This window comes from Trachypithecus francoisi, unplaced genomic scaffold (assembly GCF_009764315.1).
Source record: "Trachypithecus francoisi isolate TF-2019V2 unplaced genomic scaffold, Tfra_2.0 Lachesis_group2, whole genome shotgun sequence".
NCBI classification, from domain to species: Eukaryota; Metazoa; Chordata; class Mammalia; order Primates; family Cercopithecidae; genus Trachypithecus; species Trachypithecus francoisi.
The window spans coordinates 150,750,820-150,767,416 of record NW_022681465.1 but is presented as its reverse complement, the minus strand read 5'-3'; the positions used below and the strand labels follow the sequence as shown (position 1 = coordinate 150,767,416).

At 43.9% G+C, this 16,597-nt stretch overlaps 1 protein-coding gene across 18 annotated transcripts in view; it reads left to right on the top strand.

The window, feature by feature from the left end:
- LOC117065702 (protocadherin gamma-C4) overlaps positions 1–16,597 on the top strand; it is a 181,706-nt gene that overhangs the window by 130,064 nt on the left and 35,045 nt on the right. Inside the window, exon 1 of one of the 18 annotated variants that reach the window (XM_033180870.1) lies at positions 12,384–15,061. The exons of 16 other annotated variants lie outside the window; for them this stretch is intronic. In XM_033180870.1, the coding sequence (XP_033036761.1) occupies positions 12,632–15,061 (2,430 nt within the window). In that variant the 5' untranslated portion in view covers positions 12,384–12,631. Of the gene's footprint in view, positions 1–12,383; positions 15,062–16,597 lie in introns of those variants that run through there. One more of the 18 variants, XM_033180885.1, reaches the window with a different exon arrangement.

Sequence of the window (16,597 nt, the reverse complement as noted above, 5' to 3'; positions counted from 1 at the left end):
GACTCCGTTTAAAAAAAAAAAAAGCAAAAAAGAAACTCCATTTTATGTGTACATATCATAATCTGTTCAACCCATCTATGACTTGTCATTTAGGTAGTTTCCAATATTTTTGCAATTATAAAAAATGCTAATGAAGAACCTGAGATATATATACATGTTTTTGTTGTTGTTGTTGTTATTTTTGAGGTGTGTATGCATAACAAATTCCTAGTGGTGTGATTGCTGGATCATAGGGTAAAGGCATATGTAGTTTTGTTAAATATAACTATTCCTCATCTTGCATTCCTACAAATAGATGAAAATGTCCATTGTCCCATAGTCTCCTTTGCAGAGTATATTGTCAAGATTTTTAATTGTTGCCAACCTGATGGGTAAAAAGGTATCTCCAAATAATTTTAATTAAAATTTATCTCATTATGAATGAGGTTAAATAGTTTTTCATATGTTTAAAAGCCAGTTTATATCTTTTTGTTTATTTGGAGACTGGAATCTTGCTCTGTTGCTCAGGCCAAATTGCAGTGATGCAGTCATAGCTCACTGTAGCCTTGCACTCCTGGGCTCAAGCAATCCTCCTACCTTAGCCTCACAAGTAGCTAGGGCTACAGATGGATGCCACCATGTCCAGCTAATTTTTTTATTTTTTATTTTTGTAGAGATGTGGAGTCTCACTATGTTGCCCAGCCTAGTCTTGAACTACTGGCTTCAAGTGATCCTCCCACTTTAGCCTTCCAAAAGTGCTAAGATTACAGCCATGAACCACCACAAATGACCCTATTTTTTTTTTTTTGAATTGTCTGTTAATGTCTTATTTTCATTTTTCTAGTAGGTTTTTTTTTTTTTTAAAGTGTTTTAGCCTATATTTGTAAAAAGTTTAGGGGATATACAAAGGGACTCTAAATGCTTATGAAGAAATTGAATTAAAAGATAAAAATAAAAATATAAGCTTTATTTTTCAACATGAGTCCCATCAAGTTCAAGACACTTCTGTAAGCAATGATACTAGCCATTTAGTTCATCCCTAAAGAACTGAGAGTCCTGGGAATTCAGCCATGTCAATGCAGTCTTTTTTATATTGGTTACTGAAGAAAAAATGGGTGCCCTTTAGAGTTGTAACATTAGGAAACAAAAACAAGTCAGAAGAAACCAAATCAGCACTGAAAGGTGGGCGCTTTATAATTACCCAAGAAAACCCTCACCAATTTGCCCTTACTTGATGAGAGGAATGAGCAGGAGCATTGTCGTGGTCAAGAAGGATTCTGGGGAAGTTTTCTGAGGCATTTTTTCTACTAAAGCTTTGGTAACTTTCTCAAAACACTCTCATACTAAGCAGATCTTATCATTCTTTGGCCCTCCAGGAAGTCAACAAGCAAAATGCCTTGAACATCCCAAAAAAAGCCCTTGCCATGATATTTGCTCTTGGCCAGTCTGCTTTTGCATTGACTAGACCACTTCCACCTCTTGTGCTTTGTCTTCAGGATCACACTGGTAAAGCCATGTTTCATCTCCTGTTACAGTGTTTTTTTTTGTTTTTTGTTTTGTTTGTTTGTTTGTTTGTTTGAAGAAACCCTTCAGGATCTTTATCACATTTGCTTAAAATTTCAACTGAGGCCGGGCGCAGTGGCTCACGCCTGTAATCCCAGCACTTTGGGAGGCTGAGGCAGGCGAATCACAAGGTCAGGTCAGGAGATCCAGACCATCCTGGCTAACACAGTGAAACCCTGTCTCTACCAAAACTACAAAAAATTAGCCGGGAGTGGTGGCAGGCGCCTGTAGTCCCAGCTACTCGGAAGGCTGAGGCAGGGGAATGGTATGAACCTGGGAGGTGGAGCTTGCAGTGAGCCGAGATCACGCCACTGCACTACAGCCTGGGCAACGGAGCAGGACTCCATCTAAAAAAAAAAAAAAAAAAAATCAAGTGAAAGTTCTGGTCTTACTGCAGCTGATCTATTTTATTTTTATTTTTTTTTAGACACAGCCTTGCTCTGTTACCCAGGCTGGAGTGCAGTGGCACCATCATGGCTCACTGCAGCCTTGGCCTCGTGGGCTCAACAATCCTCCTACCTCAGGCTCCCAAGTAGCCAGAACTACAGGCACATGCTACCATGCCTGGCTAATTTTCTTGTCCCTAATCTAGATGTAAAGGTTTTGGCACCCATCTAATGGAAAGTTTGCTCAACTTTAATTTTTCAGTCAGAATTGTGTAAGCTGAACCGAGACGTCTACGGTGTTGGCTATTGTTTCCGCTGTTAATTGTAGGTCTTCTTTAATTAGAGCACAGATAAGATCATTTTTTTCCTCCCAAATTGTTGTAGATGGTCTTTTGCTGTGGGCTTCATCTTCAACATTGTCTCATCCCTTCTTAAAACAAGTTAGCTACTTGTAAACTGCCGATTTCTTTGGAGCATTGTCTCCATAAACTTTTCACAAAACATCAATGATTTCATCATTCTTCCATTCAAGCTTCATCATAAATTTGATGTCTGTTCTTGTTTCCATTTTAGCAGAATTCATGTTACTCTGATAGAGGCTCTTTTCAAACTGCTATCTTACTATTCTTAGTGCCTCAAACTAGATCCTATTCAGACATGTTATAACATGTTAGTATGGGTTTATTTTGGTGCTAGAAATATTTTGCAATCCACGCATATTTTTTCATAATACGCATTTTCCATGACGTTTTTGAAAACTCCTTGTATTAGGGATATTAGTCCTTTGTCCAATGAATAGACTGCAAATATTTTCTTACAGCTTGTCATTTACCTTTTGGCATTTTTTTGCAATGCAATTTTTTCCCTTTGTTTTTGTTTTTTGTGTAATGAAATGAATCAATGTTTTCTTTTTTCTTTTTTTCTTTTTTTTTTAGACCAACTCTCAGTCTGTCACCCAGGCTGGAGTGCAGTGTTGCAATCTTGGCTCACTGCAATCTCTGTCTCCCAGGTTCAAGCGATTCTCATCTCTCAGTCTCCCAATTAGCTGGGATTACAGGCACATGCCACCATGCCCGGCTAATTTTTGTATTTTTAGTAGAGACGGGGTTTCACCATTTTGCCCAGGCTGGTCTCAAACTCCTGACTTCAAGTGATCCACCCACCTCGGCCTCCCAAAGTGCTGGGATTACAGACGTGAGCCACTGCGCCCGGCCAAATCAGTGTTTTCTTATATTGCATTTAGGTGTTAAGTCATAGTTAGAAAGCCTTTCCCCACACCTAGGTTATAGAAACATTCGTTACTTTTTTCTTCCAGTGCTAGTACTTGTATGGTTTTTGGTTTCCACGTTTAGATCCCTGATCTAATTGGAGTTTATTCTTGTGTGTGCTGAGATATGGATCTGATTGTATCTTTTTTCCCAAATGGCTATCCAGTTGTCCCAATGCCATTTATTAAGCACTTCATCTTTGTCCCAGTGATTTGAAATAGCATCTTTATCATGTACTAAATTTCTATAGTGCCACAAGATTTTAAATTTTTTTAGACAGGGTCTGGCTCTGTTGCCCAGGCTGGAGTGTAGTGGCACAATCTCAGCTTGCTGCAACCTCCACCTCACAAGCTCAAGTGCCCCCACCTCATCCCCTCAAGTTGCTGGGACTACAGGCACATGCCACCACACCAGGCTGATTTTTATATTTTTTGTAGAATGAGATTTCACCATGTTGCCCAGGCTGGGCTCAAACTCCTGAGCTCAAGCAATTCACCCACGACAGCCTCCCAAAATGCTAGGATTACAAGCATGAGCCACCACACCCAGCTGCCAGAAAATTTTAATGATCAGAAAGCCACAATTCTTTCTTCCTCTCTTATATGTTGAAGTAAATTACTTCATTTAGAAAACTAGGCTCGGCACGGTGGCTCACACCTGTAATCCCAGCACTTTGGGAGGTTGAGGCGGGCAGATCACCTGAGGTTAGGAGTTTGAGACCAGCCTGGCCAACATGGTGAAACCCTGTCTCTGCTAAAAATAGAAACATTTGCCGGGCATGGTGGTGAGTACCTGTAATCCCAGCTACTTGGGAGGCTAAGGCAGGAGAATCGCTTGAACCTGGGAGGCAGAGGTTGTGGTGAGCCAAGACCACGCCATTGCACCCCAGCCTGGGAAACAGGAGCAAAACTCCATCTCAAAAAAAAAAAAAAAAAAACAAGAAAAAGAAAAAAGAAATAACTCAGCCATACAAGGCTACCCATTGGTGAGAACTAATAAGTTAGATAGCAACTTATTATTGCTTGAGCTCAGGAGTTTGAGACTAGCCTGTAATAGCAAAATGTGGGTGCAAAATTGAAACAAATTGGCCGGGCGCGGTGGCTCAAGCCTGTAATCCCAGCACTTTGGGAGGCCGAGACGGGTGGATCACGAGGTCAGGAGATCGAGACCATCCTGGCTAACACGGTGAAACCCCGTCTCTACTAAAAAATACAAAAAACTAGCCGGGCGCGGTGGCGGCGCCTGTAGTCCCAGTTACTCGGGAGGCTGAGGCAGGAAAATGGCGTGAACCCGGGAGGCGGAGCTTGCAGTGAGCTGAGATCCGGCCACTGCACTCCAGCCTGGGCGACAGAGCGAGACTCCGTCTCAAAAAAAAAAAAAAAAATTGAAACAAATTATTTCTTAGGAGAATGTAGGTCTCATGGAAGATTTTCATGTGGACAAATTTAGTAAATTTTTTGCAGGTAGTTTCCTGACATATTTAACATTTGTAATATAGTAAATGATAAGAAGGTACTAATATGATCCAGACTAGAAGAGAATAGCACTAAAGTGGGAGATGGGGTAAACCTGTGTTTGTTTTACTTTAGGCTTTTGACTAACAAATCAATGTTTGACTAACAAAACAATCCAAAATTATTGTTTTTACTGGGCGCAGTGGGTCACTCCTGTAATCCCAGCACTTTGGGAGGCCAAGGTGGGAGGATTGCTTGAATGTAGGAGTTTGAGACCATTCTAGGCAACAAAGCAAGAACCTGTCTCTACAAAAATTTAAAAATTAGCCAGAAATGGTGGCACATGCCTGTAGTCCCAGCTACTCGGGAGGCTGAGGCAGGAGGATTGCTTGAGCCTTTTGAAGTTGAGGCTTCAGTGAGCCATGATCACCCCTCTGCACTCCAGCTTGGGCAACAGAGCAAGACCCCATCTCAAAAAATAAAACAAAATAGACTGGGCACGATGGGTCACTCCTGTAATCCCAGCACTTTGGGAGGCCGAGGCGGGTATATCATGAGGTAAAGAGATCGAGACCATCCTGGCCAACGTGGTGAAACCCCACCCGTCTCTACTAAAAATACAAAACTTAGCTGGGCGTGGTGGCGCACACCTGTGGTCTCAGCTACTCGGGAAGCTGAGGCAGGAGAATCGCTTGAACCTGGGAGGTGGAGGTTGCAGTGAGCCAAGATTGTGCCACTGCACTCCAGCCTGGTGACAGACCGAGACTCTGCCTCTAAATAAATAAATAAATAAAACAAAATAAGTAAAATAAAATAAATGTTTGTAGTCCCAAAACATTTTGATGGCATAATTTCTTCTTGTTCTAAAAAAACTACATATGCATTTGTCCTATGACCTAGCAATCACACTATTAGGAATTTATCATAAATACGTACCTCAAAAATTACAAAAATACATATATACCAGGTTATTTATTAGAGCATTATTTTTAATTGCAAAAACATTGTAGATAGAATGGAGGTCATATAAAACTTATTCTTAAGATTCAGATCAGGTGCAATGGCTCACGCCTGTAATCCCAGCACTTTGGGAGGCCGAGGCAGGCAGATCACCTGAGGCCAGGAGTTTGAGACCAGCCTGGTCAGCATGGTGAAACCCTGTCTCTACCAAAAATACAAAAATTAGCTGGGCATGGTGGCACGCCTGTAATCCCAGCTACTCGGGATGCTGAAGCACGAGAACTGCTTGAACCCCGGAGGCAGAGACTGTAGTGATCCGAGATCATGCTACTACATTCCAGTCTGGGCAACAGAGCAAGACTTCATCTCAAAAAAAAAAAAAAGATTCACAGATCATCTTATCAAATCAAAGTATGCAAAATATTCAGGTAAACTTCAGATAAATATGAAGGCTAAACTATTCAGCTTCTTCACCAAATCCTTGAATGTCCCACCTGTCTAAATTGAGATACATGTTTGATTTATTGGTTAACTGTTTTTATTCCATTTTTCCTCAAATGATCCCATAATTTGACCTTAGGAAGCAGTTCAAATAGACACATTAGGTAGAATGGAAAGACTACTCGATGATATTTAGGATTTTAAGAGGATTTTATGTATTTTTCCTTGTGTGCAGTAATTTAATAGCATCTTGAATAGGATTTTATGATATTACTAACCCTCTGGGAATAATATTAGGTAATTAGACAGTTAGCTAATATTAAAATATATATTAGGTAATATTTATTGAGAGTTTCCTTTGTGTCAAGCAGGGTCAGCTTCATGGGCAGGCAACCTGTGCAGGGATACAGGGCTTCATGCTTAGATGGGCCCCCTTGCTTTGAAGGCCCCTACCCTTTGGTTAGGGCTCTGCTGTTATCATCTTGAAATTCTTAATAATTTTTATTTTATTTTTTGAGTCAGGGTCTTGCTCTGTCACTCAGGCTGGAGTGTAGTGGACTCACTACAACCTTGAACTCCTGGGCTCAAGCAATCCTCCCACTTCAGCCTTCTGAGTAGTTAGGACCACAAACACATGCCACTGTGCTCAAATAAGTTTTTTTTTTTTTTTTTTAGAGATGAGGCTGTCCCTATGTTGCTCAGGCTGGTTTCAAATTCCTGGCCTCAAGTGATCCTCCCACCTTAGCCTTCCAAAATGCTGGGACTACAGACATGAGCCACTGTGCCTGGTCAATCATTTTTAACAACAAGCCCAAGCCCCCTGTTTTGTTTTGTTTTTTGTTTTGTTTTGTTTTGTGACGGAGTCTCCCTCTGTTGTCCAGGCTAGAGTGCAGTGGTATGATCTTGCCTCACTGCAACCTCTGCCTCTGGGATTCAAGTGATTCTCCTGGCTCAGCCTCCCTAGTAGCTGGGATTATAGGCACCTGCCACCACACCCGGCAAATTTTTTGTATTTTTAGTAGAGGTGGAGTTTCACTATGTTGGCAAGGCTGCTCTCAAACTCCTGACCTCAAGTGATCCACCCATTTCAGCCTCCGAAAGTGCTGGGATTACAGGTGTGACCCACCTTGCCCAGCCTCCGAGCCCCCTATTTTTATTTTGCACTGACCCTACAAGTTATGTAGCTAGGCCTAGTTATGTTTTTAGCAAGGAAGGTATATAATCTCATGTACATTTTTGAAAGATTACTCAGGTCTCTGCATGTGAGGTGGAATTTAGGGAATGCAAAAGAGGGAGTAAAAATAACAGCAAGGAAGCTATAATAGCATTTAAGGTTGCTTTTACTCAGGGCTCGCAGTAGATAGGATACATAATTGATAGTTTCAAAATATGTTTTGGGAGTAGTAAGCATTGGTATGGATTAATAATATACTGGATGTGGGGATGCAGAAAAACATATTAAAAATTACTTCTGAAATTCTGGCTGGAATAGAAGTGCCACTTACCAGGTGAGGAAAGTTGGAGACATAACGTATTTGAGGGTGTGGTCAAAAGCTGAGTTTGAGTTTGACATTATGCTACATCATATAAAAGACATATAAAAGACTACCTATTTTATAATTCCTTTTTTTTTTTTTTTTTTTGAGACGGAGTCTTGCTCTGTTGCCCGGGCTGGAGTGTAGTGGCTGGATCTCAGCTCACTGCAAGCTCCGCCTCCCGGGTTTACGCCATTCTCCTGCCTCAGCCTCCCCAGTAGCTGGGACTACAGGCGCCCGCCACCTCGCCTGGCTAGTTTTTTTGTATTTTTTTAGTAGAGATGGGGTTTCACTGTGTTAGCCAGGATGGTCTCGATCTCCTTGACCTCGTGATCCGCCCGTCTCAGCCTCCCAAAGTGCTGGGATTACAGGCTTGAGCCACCGCGCCCGGCCATAATTCCTTTTTAATAAAATATCTGGAAAAGGCAAAACTGTGGTTGCCTGAGGCTGAAGCTAGGAAGATTGATTACTGACAGGCATGAGGGAAATTTTGGGGGTGATGAGAGTATTCTAAAACTGGATTGTGGGGTTGGTTGCATTACTATATAAATTTATTTAAAATCCCTGCATTTTATAGGGGCACTATGTATGTAGAAAGCTGTGAAAAGATTTTTAAAATGATTGACATGTCTGTGGTTATATCAGTGAATACTATTATTCCCATTTTATAGATAAAGAAAATAAAAGAAGTTAAACATAAAAGTTTCATGGTTACATAGCTAGGTTCTACGTATTGGAACCTAGTTCCAATACAATTCCAGTACTGGAATTTGAATCTTTTTGACACTAAGACCTTACTCTCGATCATATAATACATCCACTTCCTATTTTAAAGCTATATTATAGCCGGGTGGTGACTCACGCCTGTAATCCCAGCACTTTGGGAGGCCAAGGCAGGCAGATCACAAGATTGGGAGATTGAGACCATCCTGCCTAATATGGTGAAACCCCGTCTCTACTAAAAATACAAAAAATTAGCCAGGCATGGTGGCACGCACCTGTATCCCAGTTACTAGGGAGGCTGAGGCAGGAGAACTGCTTGAACCCAGGAGGCGGAGCTTGCAGTGAAAAGAGATCGTGCCAATGCACTCCAGCCTGGGTGACAAAGCGAGACACCATCTCAAAAAAAACACACACACACACACACAACACATATATATATATATATATATATATATATATATAATGAATGCTGCATCTCATTGGTCAGAAGCTCTCTTGAAATTATAAAACAGAGAAGAAAAAAGATAAAGACTGGGAAATTGTGTTGAATCAGTATATAAATCCTGTATACTGGTCCTTCCATTTCCCCTAGAAATAAGTGATACAGGCCAGGCACTGTGACTCACACCTGTAATCCCAGCACTTTGGGAGGCAGAGGCTGGCGGATCACCTGACGTTGGGAGTTTGAGATCAGCCTGATCAACATGGAGAAACCCCATCTCTACTAAAAATACAAAATTAGCTGGGTGTGGTGGTGCATGCCTGTATTCCCAGCTACTCTGGAGGCTGAGGCAGGAAAATTGCTTGAACCTGAGAGGCGGAGGTTGCGGTGAGCCAAGATTAAGCCATTGCACTCCAGCCTGGGCAACAAGAGCAAAACGAGAGAGAGAGAGAGAGAGAGAGAGAGAGAGAGAGAGAGAGAGAGAGAGAGAGAAGGAGGGAGGGAGGAAAGGAAGGAAAAGAAGGAGAAGGAAAGGAAGGAAACAACCAGTTACGGCATCTTTGTTTATTATCCACTGTGAGTTGTATTATCACACCTTACTTGGCTCTTTGGCAAACTATATTATATCTTCAGATCATTAGGGCTAGGAAATAGTCTCATTAGGTCCACTGGTAACTTGAAGAAGTAAATGTATCTTCCAAAAAATGCTTACTTCCAGGGAGATTGGATCCACACAAATTAATACATATATAGTCCTTAGTGTATGCTATGATTATTGTACTATGCCAGTAGCATAAAGATTCCTATATTAATAAGCATTAAGTGCCTGCTGTGCTAGACAGTGAGGATACAAGTGGCCACCAAAATAGCATGGTCCCTGCCCTCCTGGAGCTTCTTTTTTTTCTTTTTCAGTGGGAGAAGCAGACATTTTGCTTAAGCAAAAATAATTATAAAATTTAAAATTGTGCCAAGTTCAATGGAAAAAAATATAAGGTATTCCGAGAGAGCATAACAAAGGATCCTGGTTTTAACTGGGGCCTAATGGAAGACCTCTATTAGGAAATAACATTTAAACTAAGACCGGAAAGATTTGTAGAAATTAGCAAAGCAAAGGGAGGGAGGAGAAAGCAGGTTTCCTGGCAAAGGAACAACTTGTGTGAGGGCCCTGAGACAGGGAAGGGCTGGGGATCTGACCACCCTCAAAGTGGTGCAATGGAGTATAGTTAGAGAGGGAGAAGACATGAAAACTTGAATACTGGACTTGGTATTTTAATTCAAGAGCAGTATGATGCTACTGAGGAGCAGCTGGAGAATTGTGTGATCCAATTTAAATTTTAGGAAGATCAACCTCGCTATTGTGGAGAATGGATATACAAGGGTTCTGTTGGTTCATGAAGAGGTCTTAAGAAAACTATGAGCTGGGTGCAGTAGCTCAGGCCTGTAGTCCCAGCTACTCAGAAGTCTGAGAAGGGAGGATCCCTTGAGCCCAAGGAGTTGGAGGTTACAGTGAGCTATGATTATTCCACTGTACTCCAGCCCGGATGACAGAGTGAGATCCTGCCTCAGAAACAAAAACCAAAAAACAAACAACAACAACAACAATAAAGTCTCAGAAAACTACAGGCCTTATTATCAAGAAAATGACAGGCCTTATTACTGAGAAAATGACTTACATTTTTAAAAGCTGATTTTCAAAAACCAGATTGTGAATTAAGTGATGCTAAATAGCAGAAGAAAAGATTGATAAACCAGTGTATCTCTGAATAACCCACTAGATCAGTGCTTGTCAAACTTTAACGGGTTTTCAAATCACCCTGATGTTTTGTTAAAATGTAAATCCTGTCTCAGTAGGTTTGGAGGAGGGCATTTCTGCATTTCTGACAAGCTCCCTGGTGATGCCTACCACTGATCCTCACACTTTGAGTAGCAAGTGACTGGGCTATACTCTATATTCTAAATTCTAAATGTATTCTATCTTCTAATGCCTATCAGCCCTCTTGCTGGTCTAGCTAATTATCAAACTTGAGCATTTAAAACTGGGTTTTCAGAGATGAATTGAAGTGTTAAAGGCATGGAAATATAGGTCACATATGGCTTTTCATCTCTTCAGGAAACATCCTATATATCCTTACTTATTTTCTACCTACCTAACCTATGTGCCTACCCCTTCACCTATGTTCAAGTTTCTGTTATACTTCAAAAGGACTCTATGCAATCAAAGTGATGCCTAAGAAATAGTATGAGGCTCTAACACTTTACATCTAATGGTGTGGTTTGCATCATTTATTGAGGCTTACTCTGTGCCAGGCACTTTACCTGCCTTCTTCATTTAATAGGAGAGGACCAGGAACGCTTAGGGGTTCGTTTCTTGTTCAAGGATATACATCTTAACTCTGATATCACAGTGGACTCTTTTATTCACTATCATAATCATTATCATTTTGTTTGGTGACTACAATTCTAAATGCAGAAAACTGAAGCCTCTTTATTCTGTGACTAAAGGCTTTGTATTTTCCAAAGATTTGTGGAGCTTTGCTGCCATTATTTCAATAATTTTATAAAGATCCTAGGTGGTAAATAGGCCTGGCTTTTTTTTTTTTTTTTTTTTTTTTTTTTTAGACGGAGTCTCGTCTGTCCAGGCTGGAGTGCAGTGCCGGATCTCAGCTCACTGCAAGCTCCGCCTCCCGGGTTGCGCCATTCTCTCGCCTCAGCCTCCGAGTATCTGGGACTAAGCGCCCGCCATTCGCCCGCTAATTTTTGTATATTTAGTAGAGACGGGGTTTCACGTACCAGGATGTCTCGATCTCCTGCCTCGTGATCCGCCCGTCTCGGCCTCCCAAGTGCTGGGATTACAGCTTGAGCCACCGCGCCCGGCCTGCTTTTTTTCTTTTTAAAATCTTCTCCGTCTTCTTCTTCGTTAGCAGTGCAACTTCTTGTGGCATATGTGGCATAAGTGCAAGATCTTGGGAAAAGGATTGATCAAGTAAAGGGAAACTATAGAAGAGTGTGCTCAACAATTGAGATCATGCTCCTTGTAAAAGATGGGGTAGGGAAATTTCTTATTGCTCCCTGGTTCTTAAGAAATGAGAGCTAACAATGACATCCAGTTTTAATAGAAATGAAATCTGAATTGTACTTTTAAATTTTATAAGCCAGAGTTAAACCAATAGATAGTAACTCCTGCTAATTTGATAGTAGCTCCAGATAGTGAGAAAGTGACAGGGAATGCTAATTTCATTTGGTAAGAGATAAAACTGAAATTATTAATGTCTTCACGGGAATGCTAAATGCCTCCTTACAAGTAGGGTCCGGCTAATTGTCTGTCTTCCAACAAACCAGATTTGTTGGTGTATTTCCCGACAACGTTGTGGAGTTTTCGCTTTGGTTCAATCCCCTTTCTTGTGATCAGAGAAAGTGATTCAAGTGTTTAATGGGTCTTGATTTGGATTGGAGACTTGCAGAACGGTTAGCCTCACCGCCCCAAGGCTGGCTGTCCTTAAGGTAGATTTCCTATGCACAGATACTGGCAAGGCGCTTTGACTGGAAACTCTGGAAGGAAGCCAAAGGAAAGTGAAGTTCCTGGCGCTAGCGCGTGTGCTGCTCAGAGAGCCCGGCGCTAGCTCATTCTTCGTGCAGTTATTGGCTGGGACTCTGTGTGCCGCTGTCGGCCAATGAAGACGCTGGAGATTGGGCCCCGGCCCGTCCCCTTTCTGCGCCCCGGGATGAGGCAGAGACTGAACAGCCGGCGAGCAAATCAACGGCATCCAGAAAGCCATGTCGGACTCGGCGCCCAGCGCCCAAGCGCTAACCCGCTGAAAGTTTCTCAACGAAATCGCAGGGACGATCTGGACCCCGCTGAGAGGAACTGCTTTTGAGTGAGATGGTCCCAGAGGCCTGGAGGAGCGGACTGGTAAGCACCGGGAGGGTAGTGGGAGTTTTGCTTCTGCTTGGTGCCTTGAACAAGGCTTCCACGGTCATTCACTATGAGATCCTGGAGGAAAGAGAGAAGGGTTTCGCTGTGGGCAACGTGGTCGCGAACCTTGGTTTGGATCTCGGTAGCCTGTCAGCCCGCCGGCTCCGGGTGGTGTCTGGAGCTAGCCGAAGATTCTTTGAGGTGAACCGGGAGACCGGAGAGATGTTTGTGAACGACCGTCTGGATCGAGAGGAGCTGTGTGGGACACTGCCGTCTTGTACTGTAACTCTGGAGTTGGTAGTGGAGAACCCGCTGGAACTGTTCAGCGTGGAAGTGGTGATCCAGGACATCAACGACAACAATCCTGCTTTCCCTACCCAGGAAATGAAATTGGAGATTAGCGAGGCCGTGGCTCCGGGGACGCGCTTTCCGCTTGAGAGCGCGCACGATCCCGATGTGGGAAGCAACTCTTTACAAACCTATGAGCTGAGTCGAAACGAATACTTTGCGCTTCGCGTGCAGACTCGGGAGGACAGCACCAAGTACGCGGAGCTGGTGCTGGAGCGCGCCCTGGACCGAGAACGCGAGCCTAGTCTCCAGTTAGTGCTGACGGCGTTGGACGGAGGGACCCCAGCTCTCTCTGCCAGCCTGCCTATTCACATCACGGTGCTGGACGCGAATGACAATGCGCCTGTCTTCAACCAGTCCTTGTACCGGGCGCGCGTCCTGGAGGATGCACCCTCCGGGACGCGCGTGGTACAAGTCCTTGCAACTGATCTGGATGAAGGCCCCAACGGTGAAATTATTTACTCCTTCGGCAGCCACAACCGCGCCGGCGTGCGCGAACTGTTCGCCTTAGACCTTGTAACCGGGATGCTGACAATCAAGGGTCGACTGGACTTCGAGGACACCAAACTCCATGAGATTTACATCCAGGCCAAAGACAAGGGCGCCAATCCCGAAGGAGCACATTGCAAAGTGTTGGTGGAGGTTGTGGATGTGAATGACAATGCCCCGGAGATCACAGTCACCTCTGTGTACAGCCCAGTACCCGAGGATGCCCCTCTGGGGACTGTCATCGCTTTGCTCAGTGTAACTGACCTGGATGCTGGCGAGAACGGGCTGGTGACCTGCGAAGTTCCACCGGGTCTCCCTTTCAGCCTTACTTCTTCCCTCAAGAATTACTTCACTTTGAAAACCAGTGCAGACCTGGATCGGGAGACTGTGCCAGAATACAACCTCAGCATCACCGCCCGAGATGCGGGAACCCCTTCCCTCTCAGCCCTTACAATAGTGCGTGTTCAAGTGTCTGACATCAATGACAACCCTCCACAATCTTCTCAATCTTCCTACGACGTTTACATTGAAGAAAACAACCTCCCCGGGGCTCCAATACTAAACCTAAGTGTCTGGGACCCCGACGCCCCGCAGAATGCTCGGCTTTCTTTCTTTCTCTTGGAGCAAGGAGCTGAAACCGGACTAGTGGGTCGCTATTTCACAATAAATCGTGACAATGGCATAGTGTCTTCCTTAGTGCCCCTAGACTATGAGGATCGGCGGGAATTTGAATTAACAGCTCATATCAGCGATGGGGGCACCCCGGTCCTGGCCACCAACATCAGCGTGAACATATTTGTCACTGATCGCAATGACAATGCCCCCCAGGTCCTATATCCTCGGCCGGGTGGGAGCTCGGTGGAGATGCTGCCTCGAGGTACCTCAGCAGGCCACCTAGTGTCACGGGTGGTAGGCTGGGACGCGGATGCAGGACACAATGCCTGGCTCTCCTACAGTCTCTTGGGAGCCCCTAACCAGAGCCTTTTTGCCATAGGGCTCCACACTGGTCAAATCAGTACTGCCCGTCCAGTCCAGGACACAGATTCACCCAGGCAGACTCTCACGGTCTTGATCAAAGACAACGGGGAGCCTTCGCTCTCCACCACTGCTACCCTCACTGTGTCAGTAACCGAGGACTCTCCTGAAGCCCGAGCCGAGTTCCCCTCTGGCTCTGCCCCCCGGGAGCAGAACAAAAATCTCACCTTTTATCTACTTCTTTCTCTAATCCTGGTTTCTGTGGGATTCGTGGTCACAGTGTTTGGAGTAATAATATTCAAAGTTTACAAGTGGAAGCAGTCTAGAGACCTATACCGAGCCCCAGTGAGCTCACTGTACCGAACACCAGGGCCCTCCTTGCACGCGGACGCCGTGCGGGGAGGCCTGATGTCGCCGCACCTTTACCATCAGGTGTATCTCACCACGGACTCCCGCCGCAGCGACCCGCTGCTGAAGAAACCTGGTGCAGCCAGCCCGCTGGCCAGCCGCCAGAACACGCTGCGGAGCTGCGATCCGGTGTTCTATAGGCAGGTGTTGGGTGCAGAGAGCGCCCCTCCCGGACAGGTAAGGTTTAGCAAGTCATGCTTGACCCTGTTAGTGCTTTTTGATTCCTACATCATATTGAGGAATGAATGGAGCTGTTTTTTAGTGATGAAGATGTTTTCCTGATGATGCATTCACACTTTCACGTGGCCCTTCCTAGATCAAAGTTAGTGCCTTTGTGAAATGGTGGCCTGCCAGAGTGTGGTTTGTGGTCCCATTTCAGGGGGAAGATACTTCACTCATCTATGGACCCAATTCACATCCTCAGCACTCATTTGCTATCACAACTAACCAATCTTGCTAAGGGATGGTTAAGCCAAAAAACAAGATCTCAGCGATCAGAGTTTAGCTTGGTATCATTTACATTAGGAATAAGCTGCTGGATACCTCCAACCAGAGGCAGTTTCTAGGAATACAAAAACTACCTCATTCCTCCACCTTTCAAGTGATTGTGACATTTGTATTAAAACTAGCTTTTTGATAATTTTCCTTTGTTTACACAGATCGTGTACCTCATTCTCAGATAATTTTTTATGAATGAAATGAAATTCCAGGCATCCTTTAAATTTTATTTCAAGCACTCTACTGGAAATGATGTGCACCCTACTTACAAAATATTTTTACCTTGTAACAGTAATGCATGTTTGCTATAAAATTCGGAAAATGCAGAAAAGTATTTTAAAAATTAAAACTACAGGCAGGGAGTGATGGCTCAAGCCTGTAATCCCAGCACTTTGGGAGGCCGAGACAGGCAGATCACGAGGTCAGGAGATCGAGACCATCCTGGCTAACATGGTGAAACTCCGTCTCTACTAAAAAATACAAAAAAACTAGCCAGGCGAGGTGGCGGGCGCCTGTAGTCCCAGCTACTCGGGAGGCTGAGACAGGAGAATGGCGTAAACCCAGGAGGCGGAGCTTGCAGTGAGCTGAGATCTGGCCACTGCACTCCAGCCTGGGTGACAGAGCGAGACTCCGTCTCAAAAAAAAAAAAAATTAAAACTACAATCTCCAAACCCAAAGATACCCGCTTTTAATTATAAAAGTAATAATTTATTTCAAAAATAAATCTAGACAACCCAAGAAAACATAAAGTAGCCAGACTCAGTGATGTGCACCTGTAGTTCTTGCTACTCAGTGTCTGAGAGGGGAGGAATGCTTGAGCCCAGGACTTCTGGGCTGTGGTACACTATGCTGATCAATTGATCAATACACTGTCTGCACTAAGTTCAGCATGAATACAGTGACCTCGTGGGAAGGCAGGACCATCAGGTTGCCTAAGGAGGGGTGAACTGGCCCAGGTTGGAAAAGCAGGTCAAAACTGCTGTGCTATCCAGTAGTGGGATGACATCTGTGAATAGTCACTGCACTCCAGCCTAGGCAATATAGGGAAACCCTGTCTCTTTAACAATAACAACAACAACAACAAAAATCCCAGAAACTATAAAACGAGAGTCTTTTTGGTGCCTCCAGTGTTAGTCCCTGTCCTTCCAGCCTTATTTTTTTTTTAAGTATATGCACAATGTGAAAGGTAGATAAATTCATATCCTTAGAAAGGTA